This window comes from Piliocolobus tephrosceles, chromosome 10 (genome assembly GCF_002776525.5).
Source record: "Piliocolobus tephrosceles isolate RC106 chromosome 10, ASM277652v3, whole genome shotgun sequence".
Lineage (NCBI taxonomy): Eukaryota > Metazoa > Chordata > Mammalia > Primates > Cercopithecidae > Piliocolobus > Piliocolobus tephrosceles.
The window spans coordinates 129,319,900-129,345,744 of NC_045443.1; the positions used below are offsets into that span (position 1 = coordinate 129,319,900).

The window sequence follows — 25,845 nt, forward strand, 5'->3', positions numbered from 1 at the left end:
GGAGCGCAGGTGGCCTTGGTGGCCATGTGAACAAAGGGATGACTGGTTGCCGCTGGAGAGGAGACTGTCCCCAGCCTGCACATTTTGAAGTTAAGGAGAACATTAATTTGTCTAGAGAATATTCACGTCTGGTGGCTTTGAATGTCCTCATGCCGTTCACTTTCCATCTGTCTTTGGATGTGTGTTGTGGCTTTGCCTGGTTCTTTTAAATTGCGTATTGCACAGACATTTTTGTATCAGAAAAATCTAGAAAACGGCATGGCTGGAAGTGAGCAGAAGCAAGGCTGCGTCTTGCCGGGGGACGGGCTCTTGTGACTGTGTTGTGGACTCACGGACCAGTCTGTCGCTGGCCACGCTCACTCCCGGGCAATGTGTCTCCACAGCGACCGTGGCAGCCATGTATTACAGCTACTACATGCTACCGGATGGCACTTACTGCCTGGCGCCGCCCCCTCCCGGAATCGACGTGGCCACTTACTACAGCACCCTTCCTGCTGGTGTGACCGTGTCTAACTCCCCTGGAGTGACGACCGCTGCCCCACCGCCTCCCGGGACCACGCCACCGCCGCCCCCAACCACAGCCGAGACAAGCAGCGGGGCCACCTCCACAACCACCACCACAAGGTAGGCACAGTGTCCACCGGCGCCTGCTGTGTTGGTCACTTAGCACTGCAGTCACTGGAGCCGTCTGTGTCTCCATGGGGGGCTTGTAATCTGGATCACACACAGGGGTCCCCCTTATCTGAGTAGTTATTATTCCAAATCCCCAAGTTACAAAGTTGACAGGAAAACAGAAATGGTCGTAGCACAAACTTTTTAGCGTTGAAGTTAAACCTCTTATAAAGTTGAGTTCATTTCACGTCGCACGCTGATCCCAGATCTCCAGCATCTGTTCTTGCGCTTTGTGTCAGAGTCTCAGTTGAGCTGTGCTAGGCAAAATCAGTATGCAGTGAAACTGCAGTTGTTTGCAAAACATGCAGGTTCGTAAAGTTGAGGAAGGTGATGTTGGGGTGCTTCATGAGTCTCTCCCAAGCTGTTGGCCATTGCGGGGGCCTGGCAGCTACTTTAGTTAACCTGTGAAGCCATCGGCAGAGCCCTAGCTTCTCCAACAGCGAGGGCCCCCCGTGTTCGTGGGACGAGTAGGAGACAGGCGCTTTACCAGAGGGCCTGGAATGCCCCACCTTGAAAGGAGGCTTTTGGGAAATGTAATGAAACATGAGAGTTTCTGTAAAAACGACTCTTTCTGGTCATGCTGAGCAGGTCAAACAGGAAATGAAGGAAGCTGAATCATGCTTGCTGACTTTTTTTAATATAACAGCAACAACAAAAAAAACTTACTCTCGGTTATTTCTAAGAGTTAGCTTGTGATTGGGGAGAAATGTTAATTAGTAGAAAAAATGCACCTTTTATCACTAAAATCCCCATTTTCACTCTTGACAATAATCCTGTCTAGTTGACTTTAGTTTGTGTCGTATGCATCACCTTCAACAAGAGCCTCCCCGTACACTGTTTGTAACTCACATGTCTCTGGACACCTGAGGCGGTGAGGACCTCCGAGCAGCCAGGACTGAGCTTGGCGAGCGCCTGAGGCCCAGGGCCCTCACAGACTCTTCTCCCACAGTGCACTTGCCCCCGTGGCCGCCATCATCCCCCCACCCCCCGACGTCCAGCCTGTGATTGACAAGCTAGCCGAGTATGTCGCCAGGAACGGCCTGAAGTTCGAGACCAGTGTTCGTGCCAAGAATGATCAAAGGTCAGAAGAAGAATTTTATATGTTAGGTATATGGCATTTGGGGATTTCGTTTAGCCTTTTTTAAAAAATGTAGGTACAGAATGAATTTTTTTTTAATGTATTTTTAATCCTTTTCTTGGCTCAAATGTATTTTTTGAGATGGAGTCTCGCTGTGTCACCCAGGCTGGAGTGCGGTGGCGTAATCTCGGCTCACTGCAACCTTTACCTCCTGGGCCTAAACAATTCTGCTGTCTCAGCCTCCCAAGTAGCTGGGACTACAGGCGCGCACCACCACGCCTAGCTAATTTTTGTATTTTAGTAGAGACGGGGTTTCACTGTGTTGGCCAGGCTGGTCTCAAACTCCTGACCTCAAGTGATCCACTTGCCTTGGCCTCCCAAAGTGCTAGGATTACAGGCATGAGCCACCACACCCAACCAATGTCTTTAGATAAATACATTTTTTAATTGGCTTGTTAAATTGCTTAGACTTGGGGTGGTGTTTTTAAATTATGTTACCTGTTTTTTGTTTGTTTCATTTTTTAAGTAAGAATTTTGAAGCTACCTAACATTAAAAGCCTTTAATTCATGGTTTTCAAGAATCTGCCTTAAAAATCTAGACACAAACCCTTCTTTTTAAAAACCAAGTAATGTCCCATGGCTCAGTGCTAGTAAAACCTAAAAATATGTTGTCAGTTTGCAGTGTGACCTGTGTAACCCTGGGCAAGCGATTTCGACCCCTTGTGTGCCGTCTCCCTCGTCTATGAGTGGCTGTAATAGTAACCACCTTGTGGGGTTGTGGAGATCAGTAAAGAGCTAGGAGAACAGGGCCTGTTGTTACTTCAGTGTGCTTATCTTGGTAAATGACCCGTTTTCTTTCTCTTTCTGCTCAGATTTGAATTCCTGCAGCCATGGCACCAGTATAATGCCTATTATGAGTTTAAGAAGCAGTTCTTCCTCCAGAAAGAAGGGGGCGATAGCACGCAGGTACGTGTCTGAACACAGGGAGGCTGTGAAGCTGTTACAAGTGGCTCTGCCTTCTGGATCAGAAGTCACTTTCTGTTTATTCTCCTACAGGTTTGAAAGGGCTAGGTGATTCTTCACCTTTCTTTAATGTATGTCTGGCATACTCCATCTTTCACGTCCCCCTTAGCTCTGGAACTTGATCTGTTGAAAGCATCTGCCCACATTCACAGTATTGATGATTGTTTGTCCAGCAGCACATTCTTTTTTTTTTTTTTTTTTGAGACGGAGTCTCGCTCTGTTGCCCAGGCTGGAGAGCAGTGGCCGGATCTCAGCTCACTGCAAGCTCCACCTCCCGGGTTCACACCATTCTCCTGCCTCAGCCTCCCAAGTAGCTGGGACTACAGGTGCCCGCCACCTTGCCTGGCTAGTTTTTTGTATTTTTTAGTAGAGATGGGATTTCACCGTGTTAGCCAGGATGGTCTCGATCTCCTGACCTCGTGATCCACCCGTCTCGGCCTCCCAAAGTGCTGGGATTACAGGCTTGAGCCACCACGCCCGGCCTGTCCAGCACATTCTAAACAAACAAAAAAAATCTTCCTTCAGCTGTTCGATGTTTTGGCTGTCTACAGTTTTTAGCTACATTTCCTGACAGCCGGGTACCCTGCTTCTGTTGTGTTAACATGTATGAAATATATAAAATATGGCCGGGTGTGGTGGCTCATGCCCGTAATCCCAGCACTTTGGGAGGCCGAGGCAAGCAGATCATGAGGTCAGGAGATCGAGACCATCCTGGCTAACATGGTGAAACCCTGTCTCTGCTAAAAATACAAAAAATTAGCCAGGCATGGCAGCGGACGCCTGCAGTCCCAGCTACTCTGGAGGCTGAGGCAAGAGAATGGCATGGACCCCGGGGGGTGGAGCTTGCAGTGAGCAGAGATCACGCCACTGCACTCCAGCCTGGGCAACAGAGTGAGACTCTGTCTAAAAAAAATATATATATATATATGTGTGTGTGTGTGTGTGTGGGCGCCTCACACCTGGCCAGCTGGTGCTGGGGGTGTCCTGCAGCACAGCCTCTGCCTCCTCCTGCACGCCCTTCCCCCTCACCAGGTCCCTGGTGTGGTGCTGGTGCCCTTGGAAGTGCTTTTTGTCCCACAGCCCCGTCTTCTGCCTTTGCTCTGCTCTTCTCAGTTATACAGACACCCTGACATTTTTGTAAAGCCAGTTTTGGTGAAGAGATGACATGGACCTTGCTTCTCAGGAGATTTCTTCAGACCTTTATCTCCGATGGCATGGCCCACACTGAAAGAAACTGACTCCTCTGTAGGTGATGGGGATAATTTGGTATTTTTAAAGAATTCTCAGTAATCAGCGTCCAAAGAAAAGGTACCGAAGATTGGTTCCCAAGGCAGTATTAGGGCTTCAAAGAGTATAGTGTTTTTTCAGACAGGAGGAAATCTGTTCCTCTTTGATACATTCTGTTGTAAGAAAAAATAGCAGATCTGGATTTGGAAGTCTGTTCCCAGTGCTGCTTGGGCAGCAATGTACAATTGCCATTGTCCAGTGAAACATACATACTGTATACATCTCTCTTTTTTGGAAATGTCTGTATAATTTCTTGCTGACAGTTTATAGTGACGTTTCATCTCTAGGCTGTGTCCGCACCAGAAGAGGCTCCCACAGACTCTGCTCCTGAGAAGCCGAGTGACACTGGGGAGGACGGCGCACCTGAAGACACGGCCGAGGTGGGAGCACGGGCAGGCTCAGGCGGGAAGAAGGAGGCGTCGTCCAGTAAGACCGTCCCGGACGGGAAGCTGGTGAAAGGTATGCTGCCACTTGCATGTTGGCCTTGCACGTTCCACCGTAAGTCGGCAAGCGCAGGATCCTCGGCGACCTCACCTGCAGGCTGGGTTGGGGTTGGCGGCCCCCACAGGTTCTGCAACGAAACCTCCGCCTTCTGCGCTGTGGCGTGCTTGCCTAGCGTGGCACTGGAGGTAACGTGGGTGTGAGCAGCCCTTAGGTATGTGTCTAACAGTCTGTTCAGTGTACTGGACGTTCGCAGAAAGTTTCAAATAATCCTTCGTACTCCCTGGGACTTCTGAAGCTGTTTATATTGCAAACTGTTGTACCAGTGAAATTCATTTATTTATTTGTCAAAGCAGGTTCCTTGAAAATCTCTGCCAGGCGATACTTCGCTCACTCGATTTCAGTTACTTTATTATGTTCTCGGAGGGAGACTTTCATGTCGCAGGACACACATGCACGTAAAAATAAAAAGCCAGTGCAATTAAAAAGCAGACAGAAGCAAAGGCCAGAGCAGGCCCCTTAGCCAGGAACCTCATGGAAGCCCGTGTGGAGCAGCAGTGGGCTCCCCCCGCGGGAGGGAGGTTCTGTGGAGGAGAGGCGTTCAGCTGGTGTTGCGAGAGGAACGGGAGGCACCGAGGCGGGGGTGCAGCCCTAGGCAGGAGCCCCGTGGTGCGAGCTGCCCGGCCCTGTGCTGAGATGTGGTAGGTAGTCAGCAGTGACTGGGAGGGTAGCTGGTGAAGGAGCCTTCGCCATCTTGTCCAGGCGTGCCCTGTGGGGGAGGGGCCAGCACATCTGACAGGTTTTAGGTCAGCAGAATAACTTTATCCCGTCTGGTGACTTTGTGATGCAATTAAGCTACTGGAGCGACTTCAGAGATTTCTGGTTGCATTGGTGGCCTGGAATGGAGTGTGACAGGTGTGGCAGTGAGGCGAGGTGACAACTCTTGGGTCAGAAGGAAAGGCAGAGTGGAGACGAGAGATTGAGGAAGTAGGCTGGGGTGGTAAGAGGACCATCCTTTGCATAAAGATGCCTTGCTGTATGAGAATGGTGATCATTCAGCGAAACCAAATCCGTGCGGATGAACTGCTAACTAGGCAATTCACTATGTGTGTCTTTGGGCCTCTCATTCCAGGAGGTTACCTGAGCACAAATGATCCATCTCTCACCCTTCCCGGCCACCCGCAGACTCTCATTGGAATAACAAAGGATTGTAATAAGTAGAGGATGAAAATGGTTATTGCTCTAGAAAGCAGGGGGAGGTACTGTCTATATGTCAGGGTAAGGCAGCACACCTGGAGCTCGCAGAGAAGTGCCCTTGAGACTCAGGGCAGTGACCCCAGGGGAGTCGACCGTCAGCCACAGAGGGGCGGTCAGGAGGCTGGAACAAGCTGGGAGCATCCCAGAGGCAGCAGTACCTCATCGCTTCTCACACCCCAGAAAGAAACCACAGCCCGAACCTGCCTCCTGCCCCAGGGTTTGTAAGCACAGGGAAGGCGCCTGACACAGCCAGCTATGGAGTGTGGAGAGGGGTTGTGAGCCCAGGGAAGGCGCCTGACCCCTGCCAGCTGTGGGGCTCGCAGAGGAGCAGCCCTGCACACAAGGCTGCTGCCAACCAGCATGGCCTTCTCCACACCTCCCTGATTGTCCTGGCACCTGGCAGACAAAACAGCACACCCAGAAGTTTCCCGTCTCCATCCACCCAAGCCTGAGACACTTGAACAGAGATCTACTCAGTATCTGACAAAACTCATGCTAACTCTCAGTTCTCAAAAGCACAGGCCAGCCTCTCTTTGAATAGATGCAGAGACAGAAATGTCATTGCGCCCACAGAGATTCCGAAGTTCGGGAGACACAGCTGAGCCTCCAGGCATATGGGCATCTCTGAAACAGACTTCTGTGTAACAGGAGAAAAATCTTTAAGTCTCTAATTTGTATTCTACAAAACTGAAAATGTTATAAAACTTGTGCTACTTATAATCAGACGTGGAAAAGATTGCTTAGAAATAAATTGCTATGGAGTGTGGTAGCTCACGCCCATAATCCCAGCACACTGAGAGGCCAGGGCAGGCAGATCGCTTGAGTCCAAGAGTTCGAGACCAGCCTGGGCAACGTGACAAAACCCCGTCTCTGCTAAAATTACAAAAATGTAGCCAGGCATGGTGGTGCATGCCTGTAGCACCAGCTCTCACAGAGGCTGTGAAGTGGGAGGATCACTTAAGCCTGGGAGGTAGAAACCAGCCTGGACGATATCGTGAGGCCATGTCTCTACAAAAAAATTAAATTAGCCAGACTTGGTGGCACACATCTGTGCTCCCAGCTACTTGGAGGCTAAGGTGGGAGGATTGTTTGAGCCTGGGAGACAGAGGTTGCAGTGAGCCAAGACCACGCTACTGTGTTCCAGCGTGTGTGACAGAGGAAAAAAATTATAGGTATCTTTAAAGTATATGAAGAACATATATTCAAATTTGAATGAACTTGAAAATCAGTGAAAAATACTGTTTTCTAAGAAAACATGAGTTGCTGAAATTATTTCATAAATAAGGAACTGACATAGATCTATAGACCTGAAAGAATTTTGAAAATAATTGGTTAGTGAAATACCTCTAAACCCAGGCAGTCAGCCAAGACAAATTAAAGGTCAAGTTAATTCACCCTCAAGAAATAGAACGCCTACATCATTAAAGCCACTCCAGAGCATTAAGAAAGATGGAAAAGAATGAAGCTCTCAAAGCTTGGCAATCTGTAGACCACGATCACTTACAAGTGTAGATGTTAAGATATGAAACTGAATTCAGCTATGTATGAAAATAGTAATAAGTTATGAGCAAGTAGGATTGTTCCAGGAATCCCAGTATGTCACAAAATGAGAAGATCTTCTAGTATAGTTTATCATATTAACAGATGAATGGCTTTCTCAGATGCCGAGAAAGCAGCAACATTCTCTCACGTTTTTTGATGAAACTTCTTTAGTATAACAGTAATTGATGTTGGAAAAACAGGCTCTCCGTTTTGAAAAATAATAAGACATCACATATTTGACAACCATAATTCCATATAAATCCAGTATTTAAATGTAAAAAATAAAACTAGAAAAGTAGAAAAATATAAAGGTAATTTTTTGAAATAATTTTGGAGCTGGAAAGAAGTGTCTTAAGAACTGAAGCCGTAAATCATGGGGAAAGATTAGTAGGTCTAATGGGGGCTTGGCCTGAATAAAGTTAAAAGAGAAATACAGAAATGGCAGTAATTGCTAACACATAAAAATAAAGGTTAACATCCTTACTATAGAAAGAGCTTTTATAAATCAATAAGAAAAGAGAGTCACTGACCTAGAGAAATAGACAAAGGACATGAAAAGATGGTTCCAAAAAGAAGAAAAATCGATGGCCAGTAAATATATTTTTTCAATGTATCCTCATTAACAGGTTTTTATTTTTTGCCTCTCAAATTGATAAAGTTTAAAAAAAGTAACAATGATAGGCTGTGGGCAGTGGGAGTACTGATTTTGAAATGTAAGTTGATACAACCCAGTAATATGGACTGAATTTTAAATGAAAATGACCTTCTACTCCTAGAAACGTGTTTTACCAAGATGTCTATACATGCATGTTCATTGTAGGGCATGTTTGTTTTTTAAAATAAAAAAAGAAAACTTGGAAGCAGTTATGGTAAATTGTGAATTGGCATGTCCATACTACTTTTTGCTGTCTAAGTGGTCTGAGTTGACACGGAAACATGTCTACACAGTAAAGAAAGGAGTTGCTGGGGCCGGATGCAGTGGCTCATGCCTGTAATCCCAGCACTTTGGGAGGCTGAAGGGAGCAGATCACGAAGTCAGGAGTTTGAGACCAACCTGGCCAACATGGTGAAACCCTGTCTCTGCTAAAAATACAAAAATCAGCCAGGTGTGTGGCAGGCACCTGTAATCCCAGCTAATCGGGAAGCTGAGGCAGGAGAATCGCTTGAAACTGTAAGGTGGAGGTTGCAGTGAGCCTAGATCGCGCCACTGCACTCCAGCCTGGGTGGAAGAGCAAAACTCCATCTCAAAGGAAAAAAAAAAAAAAGGAGTTGCTTATTAAGTGAAAATAGCAGGTTATGAAGCGAGGAGCTGTGCCCCCGTTTTCCACACGTGCACCGTTGTACTCTTCGGCCGAGGATCCACAGATGACGTTCAGATGGTTTTTTCCGTATTGGGATTGCAGTTGATCTTTTCGCTCAGATGTTTTCAAACTTTCCCGTGGAAAATGTATATTACTTTTGAAGTCAGAAGTTAGCAGTAAGAGTCGTTAGCTAAAAAGCAGACACCCATTTGCTGCGGAAGATGGAGGGTCACCCAGGGGTGCCCAGTGCCATGTCAGCCGTGCGTCTGTCCCCGCTGGGTCCCGTCCTCCACCGCCTGGGAGATAGTGGACTGTCATCGCCTGAATGCAAATCACAGTGAGTGGTGTGCAGGAAAGAGGTTGGGCAGGCCTGTCTGAGGAGGCATCGTAGGGGCTTATCCTTGAAGGATGTGAAAGGGACAGAAGAGCAGGCAGCTCTCAGGCAGAGGGCAGGCCGGCAGCAGAGGTGAGGGGCAGTGCAAACGTCGATCTATGGCCCCAGTCTCGCAGGGACATGGTAGCCTTGGGAAGGAACTGGGTTTATTCTGAATGCAGCATGAGACCACTCGCTGAAGCGGTAGGACATGCTTTCCATGTGCTGTCATGTGATCTGCAAGGAAGATTCTAGGCAGAAGCAACAATTTTGTGATTGAAAAATTCCACATAAAGAAGTAATTCCTGATTCCCTGCCCTGACCTGAGGTACCATGAGAAACTTACTTCATCTTTTCACCCTCTGTTTTCCCATCTGTAAAATGGGAAGCCTCTCAGTGTCCGTCCTGTGGAGCTGTAAAGGCTGAGTAAGGGAGGCCTGTGGGCCATGTGCCATAGGCCACTCTTAGTGTGAGTAGCTGTGGTTTTGGCTTTGTGTTTGGTGTGTATATATACTAGCTTTAAAATGTCTAATTGAGAGGCCGGACAAGGTGGATCACCTGAGGTCAGGAGTTGGAGACCAGCCTGGCCAACATGGTGAAACCCATCTCTACTAAAAATACAAAAAATTAGCTGGGCATGGTGGCGAGCTCCTGTAATGCCAGCTACTCGGGAGGCTGAGGCAGGAGGATCGCTTGGAACCTGGGAGGCAGAGGTTGCAATGAGCTGAGATCGTGCCTTTGCACTTCAGCCTGGGCGACAGAGTGAGACTTCGTCTCAAAAAAGCAAAAAAAGTCTACTTGGGGCTGGGCACAGTTGCTCATGCTTGTAATCCCAGGACTTCAGGAGGCTCAGGCAGGAGGATTGCTTGAGACCAGGAAGTCAAGACTGCAATAAGCTATGATTGCACCACTGCACTGCAGGCTGGGCAATACAGTGAAACCCTATCTCAAAAAAAATTAAGAAAATAAAATGTAAAATGAAATGAGCATCACTAGAAAGTGTTCCAGAAGCTTTCATCTTAATACTCGTTTGTTGATTGCATATTTTTCTAATTTGGGGAGATGGTTTGGAAATAATTGTTATTAAATCATTTTGTGATATGTTTTAGTCTAGCCCCTTGTTTGTTTTGTTTTGTCTTTTGTTTTTTGAGACAGAATCTCACTCTGTCGCCCAGGCTGGAGTAGTGCAGTGGTGCGATCTCAGCCCACTGTAACCTCTGCCTCCCAGGTTCAAGTGATTCTCCTGTCTCAGCCTCCCAAGTAGCTGGGATTACAGGCACCCGCCACCACACCCAGCTAATTTGTATATTTTTAGTAAAGACAGGATTTCACAATGTTGGCCAGGCTGGTCTTGAACTCCTAACCTTGTGATCCACCCGCCTCAGCCTCCCAAAGTGCTGGGATTACAGGCATGAGCCACTGTGCCTGGCCAGTTTTTTTCTTTCTTATGGAAAATCTCAAACATGTGTGAAAACAGAATATCACATAATGACCGCTCATGCCCCACACACGTGCTCATCATCTGGCTTCAGCTGCCGGCCCTACTCCTTTTTATTTTGACGTTATAAAATACTGCTCTCCCAGTATTAGTATCTTGGTGCGTGCCCTGTCCCTTGAGGCAGTTGCTGATGAAAAGTGGTTATATTCCAGAGGGTCCGGGCTATCGCATACTTAACTGTCTATTTCACATCACACACGGGTTTGAAGCTGTAAAATGCTAAAGCGAGAGGACCTCCTCCGGGGGCCAGCCAGGTGGTCCACCGCGTGCCGCAGAGGCGGCATCACAAACAAGTTGCAGCCCTTCCAGAAGCTGCCTCTCGGTCACCTGGTTTGCGGTGCACTCAGCATCCCCTTCATTGTGGGTTACTTGAATATTCTTCATAAATAACAACTAATGGTTTTTTAAAATACTGTATCTTACTGCAACCAGTTAGCTCTTGTCAGGATCCATTTATCACAGCATCTGAAAGAGAAAGGGACTCTGTGCTCATTGAGTGGTGGGGCAGGGAAGATGGTTTTTTTCTTCAGGGCCTCCATATTTCCCTTAAATTAAACTTTCTGGATATTCTAGGAGGAGGGATTGCTTCTAAATTTTTGTTACGCTGGGTTTGAAATTTTCTTACAGGTGTGGAAAATGGTCTAACATAATGCCTGTCAAAAAGTAGGTAAAAATGTTTGCTGAATAAAGGCATGGATTCTGTAATTTTTGCTTTGTAAGAAAAGGCTGTTTTATGTCATGGGGAATTTTTGAAAGAGACCTGTTTATAGTGGAGTCACATCATATGCCTCCTGAAGCAAATTTAGATATATGCTGAGCCGTGAGCTTTTTTTTTTTTTTTTAAAGAAAAATGAGGCTGGGCACAGTGGCTCACGCCTGTAATCCCAGCACTTTGGGAGGCCGAGGCGGGTGGATCACAAGGCAAGGCCAGGATATCAAGACCATCCTGGCTAACACGGTGAAACCCCGTCTCTACTAAAAATACAAAATTTTAGCCGGGCGTGGTGGCGGGCGCCTGTAATCCCAGCTACTCGGGAGGCTGAGGCAGGAGAATCGCTTGAACCTAGGGGGTAGAGGTTGCAGTGAGCCAAGATGGTGCCACTGCACTCCAGCCTGGGTGACAGAGTGAGACTCCATCTCAAAAAAAAAAAAAGAGAGAGAGAAATGACAAGAATTGGCCATTTAAAATTGCAGGTGACTGCCCTGGCATCAGCAAGCGTGCCCTTGCCATGCAGTCCCCAGTCAGTACCGTTCTCACAGCACAGTTCAGGGGCTTGCCCTAGCCCCGCGCCGTGCAGTGCACATCTGTCCAGGTCTGCTCTGATGGCATGGCGTCCCCACCAGAGACCCTGTGTATGATGTGGCTCCATGCTGGTCATCCCCTTCCCAGCAGCCTATGCTCAGGTGGGTAGCAGGGCCTGCAAAGATTTCCACTCTGTAACATGTATCATCATTCTCGCCTTTCCTCAATAGCTTCCTTTGCTCCAATAAGCTTTGCAATCAAGGCCAAAGAAAATGATCTGCTTCCCCTGGAAAAAAATCGTGTTAAGCTAGATGATGACAGTGATGATGATGAAGAAAGCAAAGAAGGCCAAGAAAGTTCTAGTAGTGCTGCAAACACTAACCCAGCAGTTGCCCCACCCTGTGTAGTTGTTGAGGAGAAGAAGCCTCAACTTACCCAGGAGGAGCTAGAAGCAAAGCAAGGTTTGTTGATAGCTTTTAAACTTCTTGAAAGAAAGGAAATACATAAATATAAGATTTATCTGCTAAGCCAAAAAATCTCAAGGCTGCCAACTAGAATCTGAAGCCTTTGGAAATCAGGCCCATTTGGGAGTTGTGTAACATGTCTGAGGTTTTGAAACATTCTCTGTTAGAGGAATGAGCTCTGCTCTTCACTGAACCTCAAATGCAGTGCCGTTGGCAGTTTGTTTTCGAAGAAACTGAGTTGGCTGTCTTAGCCCTCATGCGCCACAGTGGAATGCATTAATGGAGGCTCACTTTGCGCTTGGCTGGCAGCCCCAGGGTCAAAGGCTCAGCCTTGCTTCCCAGCTCAGGAACCAAACTAGGAGATGCCCTTTCGTGAGGCTGCCTCCCGACAGAACCATTGGGCCCTTGAAGGTGGTGTGTACCCAGCTGGTTTTCGGGCTGCAGCTCATCTTCATGGGCCACAGCGTGGCCACCACACTCACCCCAACACTGCTGGCAGCATGGGGACAGCATATAGTCTTCCCATCCTGACTCCAAAATAAATTCTATTCTGCATTAAAGCAGTCAAATAATGGTTGCTGCATTGTGGTTGTTATCTATTCTAACTGATTTTCTTAAATTGCTTTTCCTGTATACACACATTCAGATCAAGCAACATTTAAAAGAGGCCAATTTTCAGGCCGGGCGTGGTGGCTCCTGCCTGTCATCCCAGCACTTTGGGAGGCTGAGGCAGGTGGATCACCTGAGGTCAGGAGTTAAGAGACCAGCCTGGCCAACATGGTGAGACCCCGTCTCTACTAAAAACACAAAATTAGCCAGGCGTGGTGGCGCACGCCTATAATCCCAGCTACTTGGGAGGCTGAGGCAGGAGAATCGCTTGAACCCAGGAGGCAGAGGTTGCAATGAGCCGAGATCGCGCCATTGCGCTCCAGCCTGGGCAGCAAGAGCAAAACTCTGTCTCCAAAAAAAAAAAAAGAGGCCATTTTTCAACCACAATCCACCATCAAGAACTTCCATTGTGCTGTGGTGTTCTCCCTAAGCAAACTTGTACTCATGCCTGTACATCTGAATCTGTACTTCCTGTGTGTAAACTAACCAACTGTCGGACCATTTGGAATAAAACACTTCTCATAGAGTATTCATTGCCTGGTGTGAATATTTTGGATATATTTTGAGAGCCATTCTGAGGTTTTCATTATTCCAGCTTTCGTTAGTATAGAGTGTCTCTCATCAGCCTTCTAACTCTAAAAGTAAAATATCCAGAAAAAGGCACGTTATAAACTAATTCTTTCAAAATTTGATTTGTCCGATGTATGTACCTATTCAGAAACTTTAACTGACTGCATCGTATGACGCTTTTGCAGCCTGTGAAAATGAAGATCAGATAAAATACTGCTTGCTCTAAACTTCTCTTTTTTCTTTGTTTATTCCTTAAGCAAAGCAAAAGCTGGAAGATCGCCTCGCAGCTGCTGCCCGGGAAAAGCTGGCCCAGGCGTCTAAGGAGTCAAAAGAGAAACAGCTTCAAGCAGAACGTAAAAGGAAAGCGGCATTATTTTTACAGACCCTCAAAAATCCTCTGCCGGAAGCAGAAGCTGGGAAAATTGAGGAGAATCCTTTCAGTGTTGAGGTATAGTAAAGAAATCCCACACTGGTATTTGCAGGGCTGCGTGGTATTCGTAGAAGCAGGGAGGATGTGTCTCCCTCCAGCTCCCCTGGTCTCTGGCCTGAGTGAGGGATGTGAGCCCCCAGCTCTTCCTTCCTGCGTGGGTTGGCTGGCTTTTGCTTTATAGCTGTGAATCTAAGAATTTGACAAGAGTTTCCCCCGTAAGTGCACGTTCACATAAACAGCAAATACTGCCTGCGATTTCGGGGGAGTCTGCTTCACAGCTGCCCTTATGGGGCAGGCAGGAGGGCCTGGGGAGTCACTCCCATGGGTCCTGCTGGGGAAATGTGGTGGACACACTTTCCTGGAGCCCCGCCTCTGCGGCAACACCAGTACTGAGCTCACACTCAGGGCAGAAATCCTTTTGCCACAGTCTGTATCAATGTCAGCACTTTAATTAAAGAGAAAAAGGAAGAGGGAGTTAAGAGAACAGACTCCGGGAGTACCTGGCTCCTTCCTCAGTGGGGTGAGCAGGGATATGGCCTTACGTGGGGGTCATCACATGGCTGCCTTACAAGTCTCCTGTGCCAAGGGAAGGTGCTCAGAACAGAGGCCTTCAGTGGACACTGGCTCCTGTGCCAGGGGGATTGCTCACATGGGTGTCTGAGACCAGAGGCCTTCAGGAAACACTGATGCCTTCAGCAGCAGCAGTACAATAATCAATCATATTCAGCAAAAATGCTGCTTTTTTTTTTTTTAGTCACATCAATTTAGAATCTTTTAAGTTTAATTTTAGATTTTTTATAGCAGTTCTGTCTCTGAATTTCATTTTGTATTTAAACTACAAGAATATCCAGAAATTCTTTGGGGAGTTTAGGAGCATTCTGGAGACATAACTCTTTTAAAGTAAGAAAAATTAATAGAGTAGGACACATCCTTTGAGGATTAAAGGAGTATTGTCTTTGTGTCAATAAACTATGACAAAACTGGGCATTTTAGTAATTAGTCCTATAATTGTAGATGAATTAAAAGCTGACTTAACATTTGAACTATAATATTAGAATGGGTTTAGATCTACAATTAGACAGTAGCTAAAAAGTTGTGGTTTTATGTTATTTCGAGAGCACTTAAAAAATCTTTTTATAAAATCTTTCTCAACCTAATCTCTCTCCTAAAAAAAAATGAATGAACACAGGAACAGAAAATCAAATACCACATGTCCTCGCTTATAAGTGGTAGCTAAACATTGAGGGCACATGGACACAGAGAAGAGGACAGCAGACACGAGGGCCTCATTGAGTGGGGAGGGACGGAGGGAGCGAGGGAGGTGAAGATGAAAAACCTCCCTGTTAGCTACTGTGCTCACTGCCTGGGTGATGAAATAAATAAAAGTTGGAAAGAATAAAAAAGGTAGTAGCTCTGGGAATTTTACTTTTTGAAAAGTTTTCAAACCTTCAAAAAATTGGAAAGAATGGTAAGATGCCCCCAGTGCCCAGGCTATTGCATGCGCATGCTCACTCATCTGTATGTGGGCACGTTGACCCACGCGTGCCCGCCCTCTCTGAGAGTCGTTTGCAGACGTAGTGACCGCTGTACCCTGAATACCCATGAAGGGGCTTCTCCTGGGAAACAGTGCCGCACGCAGAGTGCCCGCTGATGGCACATCACTTCCTCTGCAGGCCGCAGTCACATTGATCCAAGTGGCCCCACATGGCTTTTGTAGCTCTTTTTTTCCCATAGTATAGAATGAGCCTTTCACTTTAATTATGCTGACATTTCTAAGAGTCCAGGACCATTATTCAAAACTGATTCTCTGCCTGAAGTCACTCCGCTTGTTTTTCTGTGGAAACAACATTCTGGGCTCAGACTTTTGAAATGATGCGGAAGGCTGAATCAGCTTTCCTGTTTTGGGAGTCAGTCTGAAATCCCCTCACATCTGGCAGGAGGCCTCAGAAATAATATGATGAGCAGGGAGGGGAGAGTTAGATAAGAGGAGCAGAGAAGATGAGTCTGTGTGAGACCCTGTCGAGTCCCCGAGTGCCACAGGGTGGGCTCCTGCCCCTGATTCCTGAGTGCTCGGGCCACCCACTGTAGCCTCAGCTCCACAGGTCGGTGGTGCCCAGTCTTCTGAGCTGTTCGACTTGCCAGTCCCAGAAATGAACATTTTCAGGGAAGATGGGAACCCCCAGCAGCCCCACAGGACACCATCTCACAGCCTTTCCACAGCTCTTCAGAGTCGGGGCTGCCTCCTGGCTCCTCACTTCAGCCAGTTATGGCAAAAGGATCTGTGGTCATTCCTTAGCTTTAATAGGATTTCTTGGCTGGGCGTGGTGATTCACACCTGTAATCCCAGCACTTTGAGAGGCCAAGGCAGGTGGATCGCCTGAGGCCAGCAGTTCGAGATTAGCCTGGCCAACATGGTGAAACCTCGTCTCTACTAAAAATACAAAAAATTAGCTGGGCATAGTGGCGCATGGCTGTAACCCCGGCTACTCGGGAGCTGAGGCAGGAGAATCTCTTGAACCTGGCAGGCAGAGGTTGCAGCGAGCCATGATCACGCCACTGTACTCCACCCTGGGCGACAGAGCGAAAAAAAAAGGATGGCCAGGCATGGTGGCTCACACCTGTAATCCCAGCACTTTGGGAGGCCAAGGCAGGTGAATCACAAGGTCAGGAGATTGAGACCATCCTGTCCTACATGTTAAAAGTCCGTCCCTACTAAAATACAAAAAATTAGCCAGGCATGGTGTTGCCCGCCTGTAGTCCCAGCCACTCCAGATACTGAGGCAGGGGAATCGCTTGAACCCGGGAGATGGAGGTTGCAGTGAGCTGAGATCACACCACTGTGCTCCAGCCTGGTGACAGAGCAAGACTTTGTCTCAAAAAAAAAAAGAAGATATTCTGCAGCAATAAGGGGATGAAATATACAACAACAAAAATGATCATGAGGACGCTTGTAGCCACACAGAAAATGCTTCTGATGTGATAAGCAAGAGAAGCACAGTATAAAATACATCCACTTCTGTGGTTACAGCCATGAAAATATGCATGTGGCAAGAAGGGAAGGGAATTTAAGAAAGTAAGGGACCTGTTACAGTGGCGTATGGGTTATCATGTTTTGATATCATTTGTGCAGTGGATAAAGGGGTTCATCGAAAGACATTCGTGAGAATACTTTAACCAATTATATTACATGACTGTATCTGTATGTTGTAATAAAATTTCCAGTGAAATTCAGTCACAACTATAATTTATCCTAACCCAGTTTTTCCCAATCTGCTGTAGTTCCACATCACAGCAACCAGAATTATTTCCTTATAAACACAAGATATGTTACAGCTTAGGCCTTTGTCCTATTTATTTATTTTATTTTATTTATTTGTTTTTTTGAGACGGAGTCTCACTCTGTCACCCAGGCTGGAGTGCAGTGGTACAGTCTCGGCTCACTGCAACCTCTGCCTCCTGGGTTACACCATTCTCCTGCCTCAGCCTCCCGAGTAGCTGGGACTACAGGCGCCCGCCACCACGCCTGGCTAATTTTTTTGTATTTTTAGTAGAGACGAGGTTTCATCATGCATCATGTTAGCCAAGATGTTCTCGATCTGTCCTATTTATTTTTATACGTACATTTCTCTCACCTCTCCTGTTTGCAAGCATTGGTTTTTGAATCTATAGAACATAGAAACGAGTGTTTAAATCACTAGAATGCTCTCCCTGGATATATGTGTGTGTGTATGTGTGTGTGTGTGTGCAGGTTACAGCTACCAAGCCATTTCAACAAAAGTGTAATGGTTGTAGCAGATGATGATAAATGTCTTTAATTGCTTCTGAAACAAAAATACTTGTAATTAAATTGGCAATTGTCATAAATAAAATTCAAACTCAAAAATATTTTTAGCCTAAAACAACTTCTGGGACAGGTTTCCCTTGACTTTACTAAGTATTCTAGCATCTACTTTACTCACTCATGTTGAGACATTTGACCCAGCTATGTAGTTGTAAAATTCTCGGAGTCCAGGAGGACTTGAGACAAAACCATGTTTGGCCACTGCACACCCTGGGTGAGGGAGCCAGCGTGGCTGAGGGCGCATCAGCACCAGGAGACTCATGGCACCCCCAGGTCTGTTGGAGCCATGGCTAGCTCGGGCTGACTCTGCAGGGTGGCATGAGGACACTCCCTTATACAAGGCCTGGCGTAACATGGCAGGAATTTTACTGTCACCTTAAAGTTAACTAAAAACAGCCACAGTGCAGCTTATGTGCCTGAAGGACAGTCACTTCCCTGTCTTTACGTTGCTTTTTATAAAACTGATGTATACATATGATTTTTAAAGTTCAAATGCTACAGAAAGGTATAAAAGAGAAAAGGTCCTTTCCTTCTTGTGTATTTTTTTTAATTCCTGTGGAAATGGCACTTTTTAAAATTCCTCTCAATTCTCTCCCTTCTGTAGTGTGAGTTTTTAACATAAAGGTTACCATTTTACCTTTTTTAACTGTGCCGTTTATGCTGGCATTAAGTGTATTCACACTGTGCAACCGTTACCACCCATCCATTCCCAGAATGTCCATCTTCTAAAACCAAAACTCTTGAGCCATTAAACAGTGACTCCCCGCTCTCCCCTCCCCCAGCCCTGACACCCACCTGCTTTCAGCCTCTGAACGGGACTCCTGGGGACCGCGTGTGAGCGGGATTCTGCGGTGTCTGTGCTTCTGTGCCTGGCTGACTTCACCTAGCGTGGTGTCCTCCGGTCCAGCCATGCGGCAGCCGCATTGGACCCCCTTCCTTTTTACGGTTGAATGATGCTCCGTCGTGTGTATGCCCCCCTTTGTTTCCTGTGAATCCTTGAGGGGAAAAACTCAATTCGATTCATGTATGTGGAGATGTAAAACCTCACAGTTACGGGATCACACCCTACGTATTTTTCTGACATCATCTTTCACTTACAGTAGAGATCCTTCTGTCGTCAATGCTCACAGTAGTGTTTGGTGTGTTACAGGCACTTGGTAGATATTTATTGACCAAATGTAAGTAGTTTACCTGTAAATCACCCGCTCTGTGTGTGCCCCTCCCCTGCTGTGGGAAATGTGAGCCACATCTCAGGTCTGTCTGTGTGAACAATGCCGATCACCCCATCTGTGTGTCCTGCGTCTTGTGTACTCCAGTGAGTGCACTCATGGGGGAAATCCTCACCATGGAATTCCTTTTTAACTTGAGATACTGCTCAGTTGACCTCTGAAGGGATTGTAGCAGTTTTCTTTGCCCCCATGGAGTATGAGAACTGTTTCTTCATGCCCCTGTCGGCATTGGTTACCATCAGCCTTTCGGTGGGAAAGCAGCATCTGCTTTAACTTACATATTTAATGATAAGTAATAGTGAGTCACTTTGCTAATGTCTTTTTTTTTTTTTTTTTTTTGAGACGGAGTCTCATTCTGTCTCCAGGTTGGAGTGCAGTGGCGCGATCTCGGCTCAGTTGGCTCACTGCAACCTCTGCCTCCCGGATTCAAGTGATTCTCCTGCCTCAGCCTCCCAAGTAGCTGGAGCTATAGGCGGGTGCCACCACGCCCAGCTAGTTTTTGTATTTTTAGTAGAGACAGGGTTTTACCATGTTGGCCAGGATGGTCTCGATCTCTTGACCTCGTGATCCGCCCGCCTCAGCTTCTCAAAGTGCTGGGATTACAGGCCTGAGCTACTACGCCCGGCCACTTTGCTGATGTTTCTTGGCATTGTCTGCTGTCTTTTGAACTGACTTTCCCTTAGCCTGGGCCTGTGTTTCTTCTGGGCCCAGGAAGGGCCCTTTCTTTGTCTGTGCTGCTTCATGTTAGCTGTTTGTCATCAGTGTCACAAACTTTTTTTGCTCTGGTACGTTTTTGACCTGCCACACTTGGAATTAATTTCAGTTTGAGGAGCATGTCGCTAGATGCAACACGTTCACTAAGTCATACATCTTTTCCCCAGTGACTCACAGAGCCTTCTTTACGACGTGCTGAATTCCCATTTGTACTCGATCTTTCTGTGTATGTGTTCCTGTTCAGTCCCGTTGATCGTTAGGAGAGGTGATTTTACGTATTCAGATACAGTTGTAAATGATGTCCTAAAGTGTGCCTATTGGCATGGAAAGATATTGGCAGCACTCTAAATGTTTCAAGTGGAGTATAAAATTTATAAAAGCATATGCAAAAATAGTGCATATAAACCTGCATACGAGAGTTGCCTCGACCCCTTCCCAGGACTCGCAAAGGGGATGGCTCGTTTACTCGGCCACCACTCAATCTCTTACAGGAGGGGCCACATGAACGGACAGGTGCAGGAACCAGAGCAAAGGAACGCTCCTCTCTAGCGGGGAGCAGGCTCTGCGCTGGCCTCACAGCATCCTCCAAGCACATTACAATGCTCTTTTAGCTTTGCCGTCCAGGAGGGGGTGTCTGTGACCCCTGGAGCCCCAGAAAGTGTGTGTTACAGTCAGCGTTGAGTGTTAATCAGCTCTGGAGGACCAGGGTGACAGCCCTTACACCCTGCCCTCTTGGTACCTGAGTTCTTGTCCAGCGTCCAGCAAGAATCAGGTCACACGAACAAATTAAAGGATGATGAATGTGGAGGACTTTATTGAGCTGTGGAAGTGGTCTCAGCAGAAAGGGAAGCTGACAAGGGGTTACAGCAGGGAGATAATTTTCCCCTGGAGTCTGGCCATCCTCAGCCAAGCTCCTCTCCGACTTCCAGCTGCTTCGTATCCTCTCTTCGCTCAGACGCGTCTCTCTTCTGTGTGTGTCCCCTGAGTCTGGAGTCTGGAGTTCTTATGGGCACAGGATAGGGGGCAGAACAGGCCAAAAGGCAACATTCAGGCGGGAAAATAGGGATAGTTCTCACTTTGGGCCATGGGTCCAGGCTTGAGTGTAAAGCCCTCGCCGGTATTTCCCTGCCTTCTGTCCATACCACATCTGTTCTCTCTTCATTCCTAGTGTGTGTTCTTAATCCAGGATGAAGAGAAGGCAGAAGTCTTCATTGAACCCCTTTTGTCATGCAGTCATTTACATAGTAGCAACAGATTGCAGGATGATTTCCTGGATTCCACAGATGTTTTTCTTTTTCTTTTTTGAGAGAGTCTCACTGTGTCGCCCAAGCTAGAATGCAGTGGTACCATCACAGCTCGCTGCAGCCTTGACCTCCCGGCCTGAAGCAGTCCTCCTACCTCAGTCTTCAAAGTAGCTGGGACTTACATGCACTTGCTACCACGCCCAGCTAAATGTTTTTTGTATTTTTGGTAGAGATGGGATTTTGCTATATTGCCCAGACTGGTCTTGAACTCCTGGCCTCAAGCAGTTCTCCTGCCTTGGCCTCTCAAGATGCTAGGATGACAGGCATGAGCCACTGCACCCGGCCCATAGATGTCTTCAAGTTACAGATCCTGCCAAGTTTACGATTCCAGTAAGAGTTTGACAAGGAAATAGGAACTGAAACCCGCCTATGTTTGCTGAATCTGCTGTGTGCTAGGTGCTGAGGCACTTTGGGATATGCATTAGAAGCTTGCTTGTTCACCAGTGACCATGACAGCATTTGAGCTGTTGCTGTTCACACATGGGCATTTCCATCAGGACAGCACAGCCAGGAGGAGAGTGGCAGCTCCGGGACCTGGGGCTCAGGCAAGGCCTTGAGGAGCTTACAGAATAGTGAGGACCCACGAGGACCAAAGACGCACAAGTGGTAAAGGACAGGTGGCCCCACTCGGGAAGACACGTTCTCAGGCAGAACGGGTATGACAATGGGAGGCCAGTTGTAGAGAACCTGGGACGCCAGAATAAGTGAGCATGAGCCCGAGAGCTGCATTTCTGCTGAAAGAGTGTGGCTGCGGGGCGGGGGCGCTGGAGCAGAGCGGGGGCAGGGGTGGGAGGACGCACCTGGCCAGGAGACGGTAGGGCAGTGGGGCTGGGTGGAGGGATGGAGAGGGCGCTTTAGTGTTCGCCATCCGTCCGTGGGATTGGCCCATTTCATAGTTAATGTAACGCCCTTCACAAATAAGATTTCTTTTATTTTCCAATACAATCAGATACACAGTCGGTCTGCTTTGGAGCAATTTGTTTTGCCACAGTAGGAAATAATAGTTGCTAGTTCATGTGCTAATTTGTTGCCAAATACTTCATTGTGATAAAGGGGGACTAATCAATGTTGTTTTCCAGTGTTACAAAAGTGGCAGGCAGGAAGCTTTTAATGCTCTCATAAATGACCATTTTTCAAAAGTTCTTTGCTTTGTCCTCGACTCTACCCGAACTAACGTATGTCTGCCCCCCTACACTCAAACATGACTTCGCTTTTGATCATTTTTGCTGGAATATTAAAATTGCACCTCAAAGGCAGCTGTGGTTTCTGGGAAGCTGTGTTTGGCATCAGTCCTTGTGCACTTTTAGCACTTGAAGCTGAAAAAAGCGGCAATATCAGCATCACAGACCATCTTAATTCAGCCTGGCAGAGCTCGCAGCAGCTCTAGTTTTCACCTTCGTGGTGAAGGATGACCGTGTTGTTGGAATAAATAGAACTGGGCTTCATTACAAGTGACATTTGAAAGTGTTGATTCAGATTGTCCCCTCGCCTCAAAATGAAGCCCTAGTCTTTAACCACAGTGGTGAGATAAGTTTTTTTTTTTTTTTTGAGACAGAGTCTCGCTCTGTCGCCCAGGCTGGAGCGCAGTGGCCGGATCTCAGCTCACTGCAAGCTCCGCCTCCCAGGTTCACGTCATTCTCCTGCCTCAGCCTCCCTGGTCCAGTTCTGGGCTAGGAGTAGCTGGGACTACAGGCGCCCGCCACCTCGCCCGGCTAGTTTTTTGTATTTTTTTAGTAGAGACGGGGTTTCACCGCGTTAGCCAGGATGGTCTCCATCTCCTGACCTTGTGATCCCCCCGTCTCGGCCTCCCAAAGTGCTGGGATTACAGGCTTGAGCCACCGCGCCCGGCCAAGTATTATTAAAGACAGGCATTAGTTAGGATAAAGGCAAAAAAAAAAAAAAGTTTAGAGGTTCAAATCATTGGCAGTAAAAATAGGAGTAGAAACTCAGCTGGAGAGTTGACTCCTCGCACTCCTGTTTGTCTTGACTATGCCTCAGATGGCGTCTCGCGCCCGTTTGGTTTTGTCTTTCACAGACGTTTGCCAGGGACCGGGTTTTTCCATCTCTGTTTTAACGCCGTGTGTTACCAGTCACACGCCAAAATAGTGCAGTGATTTTGTGAGAGAGTAAATGAGGAGAGTTCACCAGAAAAAGACAGCAAAGACGTGCTTCCCTTCCTTCTCGCCACAGAACAGACGCCTCACTCGAGGGTGGAGTGTGTGTCTCGGCTCTCCTCTGCAGCTTTCTCTTTGTTTTCCTGGGGAAATCCTGGGCCTTACTAAAAGGACCTGCAGCAGCTCTGACGTCCCCAAACACTCACAGGTGCCCGTGCTGAGGTTCCCAGTGGTGTCTTTCATCCCCGGGGCTGGCTTGCTTTCTCCTGGTTTAGAGTCCATGGATATTGGGATTTTTTTAGTGCCTCAGCTGATTTCTCTGGCCCCACCCAGGGCTCACCTCAGAGGATGTGCTCAGCTCACAAACCTTTGTTCTTTGCTGTTTGCAGAATGGAAGCCCTGTCAGTGTGTATGGGAGAGGCCACAGCTGGGATGTTGAGCCTCTGAAGTTGTAAAGCTTAGTGGCTTTTATTTATTGTCTTTTTAATTTAAAGGATCATTTAGCATTGCTTATGGGCAAATCCTGACTAATGCCAGAGTGGAGTGGGTGTTCTTGGGTATAGAGCTTGGTTTCTCATTGGATGTTTGTGTGTTAGAGTTATGTAAACAATAAAATATTTTAGCTGAGTGCGGTGGTTCACGCCTGTAATCTCAGCACTTTGGGAGGCTGAGGCGTGCAGATCACTTGAGGTCAGGAGTATGAGACCAGCCTGGCCAAAATAGCAAAACCCTTTCTCTACTAAAAATACAAACAAAAAAAAAATTAGCTGGACATGATGGCACATGCCTGTAATCCACCTACTCAGGAGGCTGGGGCACAAGAATCACTTGAGGCCGGGAGGCAGAGGTTGTGGTGAGCTGAGATCACGCCACTGCACTCCACCCCGGTGACAGAGCAAGACTCTGCCTCAAAACAAACCAAAAAACAATAAAATATTTCAAAGTTAGACCAGAAAAATATTGTTACCCTTACAGAATTTCAAATGAGAAAGACCTTTTTGGTAAGAACTCTCCCACAGTAAAATGGATTTTTTTTACCAAAGTGTCCCTGGAGATAATTTAGGCAGAGCCATAAAGATGAACTTGGTAGTGGTGAACTTGGTAGCAGCCAAATGGGAGGGCCATCAGATCCCGAATTCTTCCCTGCCCTCCTGCCTGCAGCACGCCCACAACCAGGGAGGGGCATTAGAGAGCATGGTGTAAACGGAAACAGCAAGGAGGCTGAACAGAGGACTGGGAAATCACAGTGCCATCATAAAGCAGCCAGCTCGAGTGGAATCTCATCTTAAATTGGGGCCTGCCCCACCAGGGCTCCGCTGAATTGCTTTTGATCTCAAAACCAAAGTAAGAAGCATAACTGTAGAAGAATCATTTCTACAGTGTTTGTTTTCCCTCAGCCAGTTGGCCTTGCCATGGCAGACCTAGGGAGAGGAAAGAAGGAAGGGAAGCCCCCTTAGCACTTTGCCTTTCCCAGACGCCATCCTGCACACACTGTGCCATCCTGCACACTGTGCCACAGGCTGGGCTGGAGCTCTCTCCCTGGGGAGCAGCTGGGGGCAGCCTGGGAGACTAGGTCCCACCCCAGCACCTAACCTGAATTTCTTTGAGGCACTAAATGATGAATTGCAGATTTTTTCACTGTGTCTAAAGGTGTGAAATGTTTAATGGCTGTAGTTTAAAATTCACTTAACGTGAATTGAGGAGAGAGTGAGCTTTCTGGGGAAGAGGGCCAGGCTGCAGGCCCACGCTGTTGAAGGGTGCTGTCTCCTGACCTGGTTCTGATGCGCTGTGGTGGAAATGTGTCAGGATGCATTGAAGATTCGTATGCTCTTCTGCATGTATGTGACACTCAGATGGAGAGGTTTTAAAACATCAAAGGGGAACCTAGACCTTCTTTAAAAATTGTCAGAGTAGTGCAGAGATTCATTTAAAAACCTAATATTGGAGGTTTGAGGAATCTCTCCTCTGGTAGTTAAAACTATTAAAAAGAAACGTATTTTTTTCCAGCATGGCATCTCTAATACTGTGCTCCTCTTATTGGCTCCTGCTGTCCACAGCCTGGGGGCTGGGAAGGGAGTGCTGCCTGTGGAAAGGCCCGGAAACCAGAGGGGGTTCCCTTTCTCCCTTTGCATCCTGGTAGGTGAAAAGGAGGTCACTCTGGATAGCTGCAGGGGAGACGGGTCTTTGTAAGGGATGGTTGCTGTGTGTGTTGGTGTGAGGGGCCCACAGTTGAAATTTTATAAATATACATCTTCAGTGTTCGTTTTCCCCTTTAACACCCAGATTTTCCTTTTATTCTTAGGAATCCAACACTACGCCCTGCCCTCTACTGACTGGAGGCAGATCTCTGCCTACTTTAGAAGTTAAACCACCCGATAGGCCTTCGAGCAAAAGCAAAGATCCACCGAGAGAAGAAGAGAAAGAAAAGAAAAAGAAAAAGCACAAAAAAAGATCTCGAACAAGATCGCGTTCTCCCAAGTACCATTCGTCATCCAAGTCCAGGTCTAGATCACACTCAAAAGCAAAGCATTCTCTTCCCAGTGCCTATCGGACAGTGCGGCGGTCGAGGTGGGTGTGCAGGGGGCAGCACCTCTGGTGCCTTCGTGACCCCCGTGTCCTTCACAGGATACCCAGTAGAGCTAGGTAGAAAGTTTAAAATCAGTGCCACTCTCATTGAGCAGACGTGTGTATGCATGTGCTTGTGTGCCCTGCAGGTCCAAATAAGATCTTTTTCGGTTTTTTGTTTATTTTGTACTTAACTTGTGTTTGTTTGTTTTTTGAGACAGAGTTTTGTTCTTGTCGCCCAGGCTGGAGTGCAGTGGTGTGATCTCAGCTCACTGCAACCTCCGCCTCCT

The 25,845-nt window shown here is 47.2% G+C and overlaps 1 protein-coding gene across 6 annotated transcripts in view; it reads left to right on the plus strand.

The window, feature by feature from the left end:
• The window catches only part of SFSWAP (splicing factor SWAP), an 87,827-nt gene that overhangs the window by 40,607 nt on the left and 21,375 nt on the right, over window positions 1-25,845 (plus strand). For 3 of the 6 annotated variants that reach the window (XM_023196777.2, XM_023196782.3, XM_023196780.3), the window contains exons 8-15: window positions 384-624; window positions 1,622-1,753; window positions 2,623-2,716; window positions 4,348-4,519; window positions 11,946-12,176; window positions 13,616-13,806; window positions 24,998-25,126; window positions 25,293-25,558. In XM_023196777.2, the coding sequence (XP_023052545.1) occupies window positions 384-624; window positions 1,622-1,753; window positions 2,623-2,716; window positions 4,348-4,519; window positions 11,946-12,176; window positions 13,616-13,806; window positions 24,998-25,126; window positions 25,293-25,558 (1,456 nt within the window). The remainder of the gene's footprint in view (window positions 1-383; window positions 625-1,621; window positions 1,754-2,622; window positions 2,717-4,347; window positions 4,520-11,945; window positions 12,177-13,615; window positions 13,807-24,997; window positions 25,127-25,292; window positions 25,559-25,845) is intronic. The other 3 variants (XM_023196778.2, XM_023196779.2, XM_023196781.2) reach the window with 3 other exon arrangements.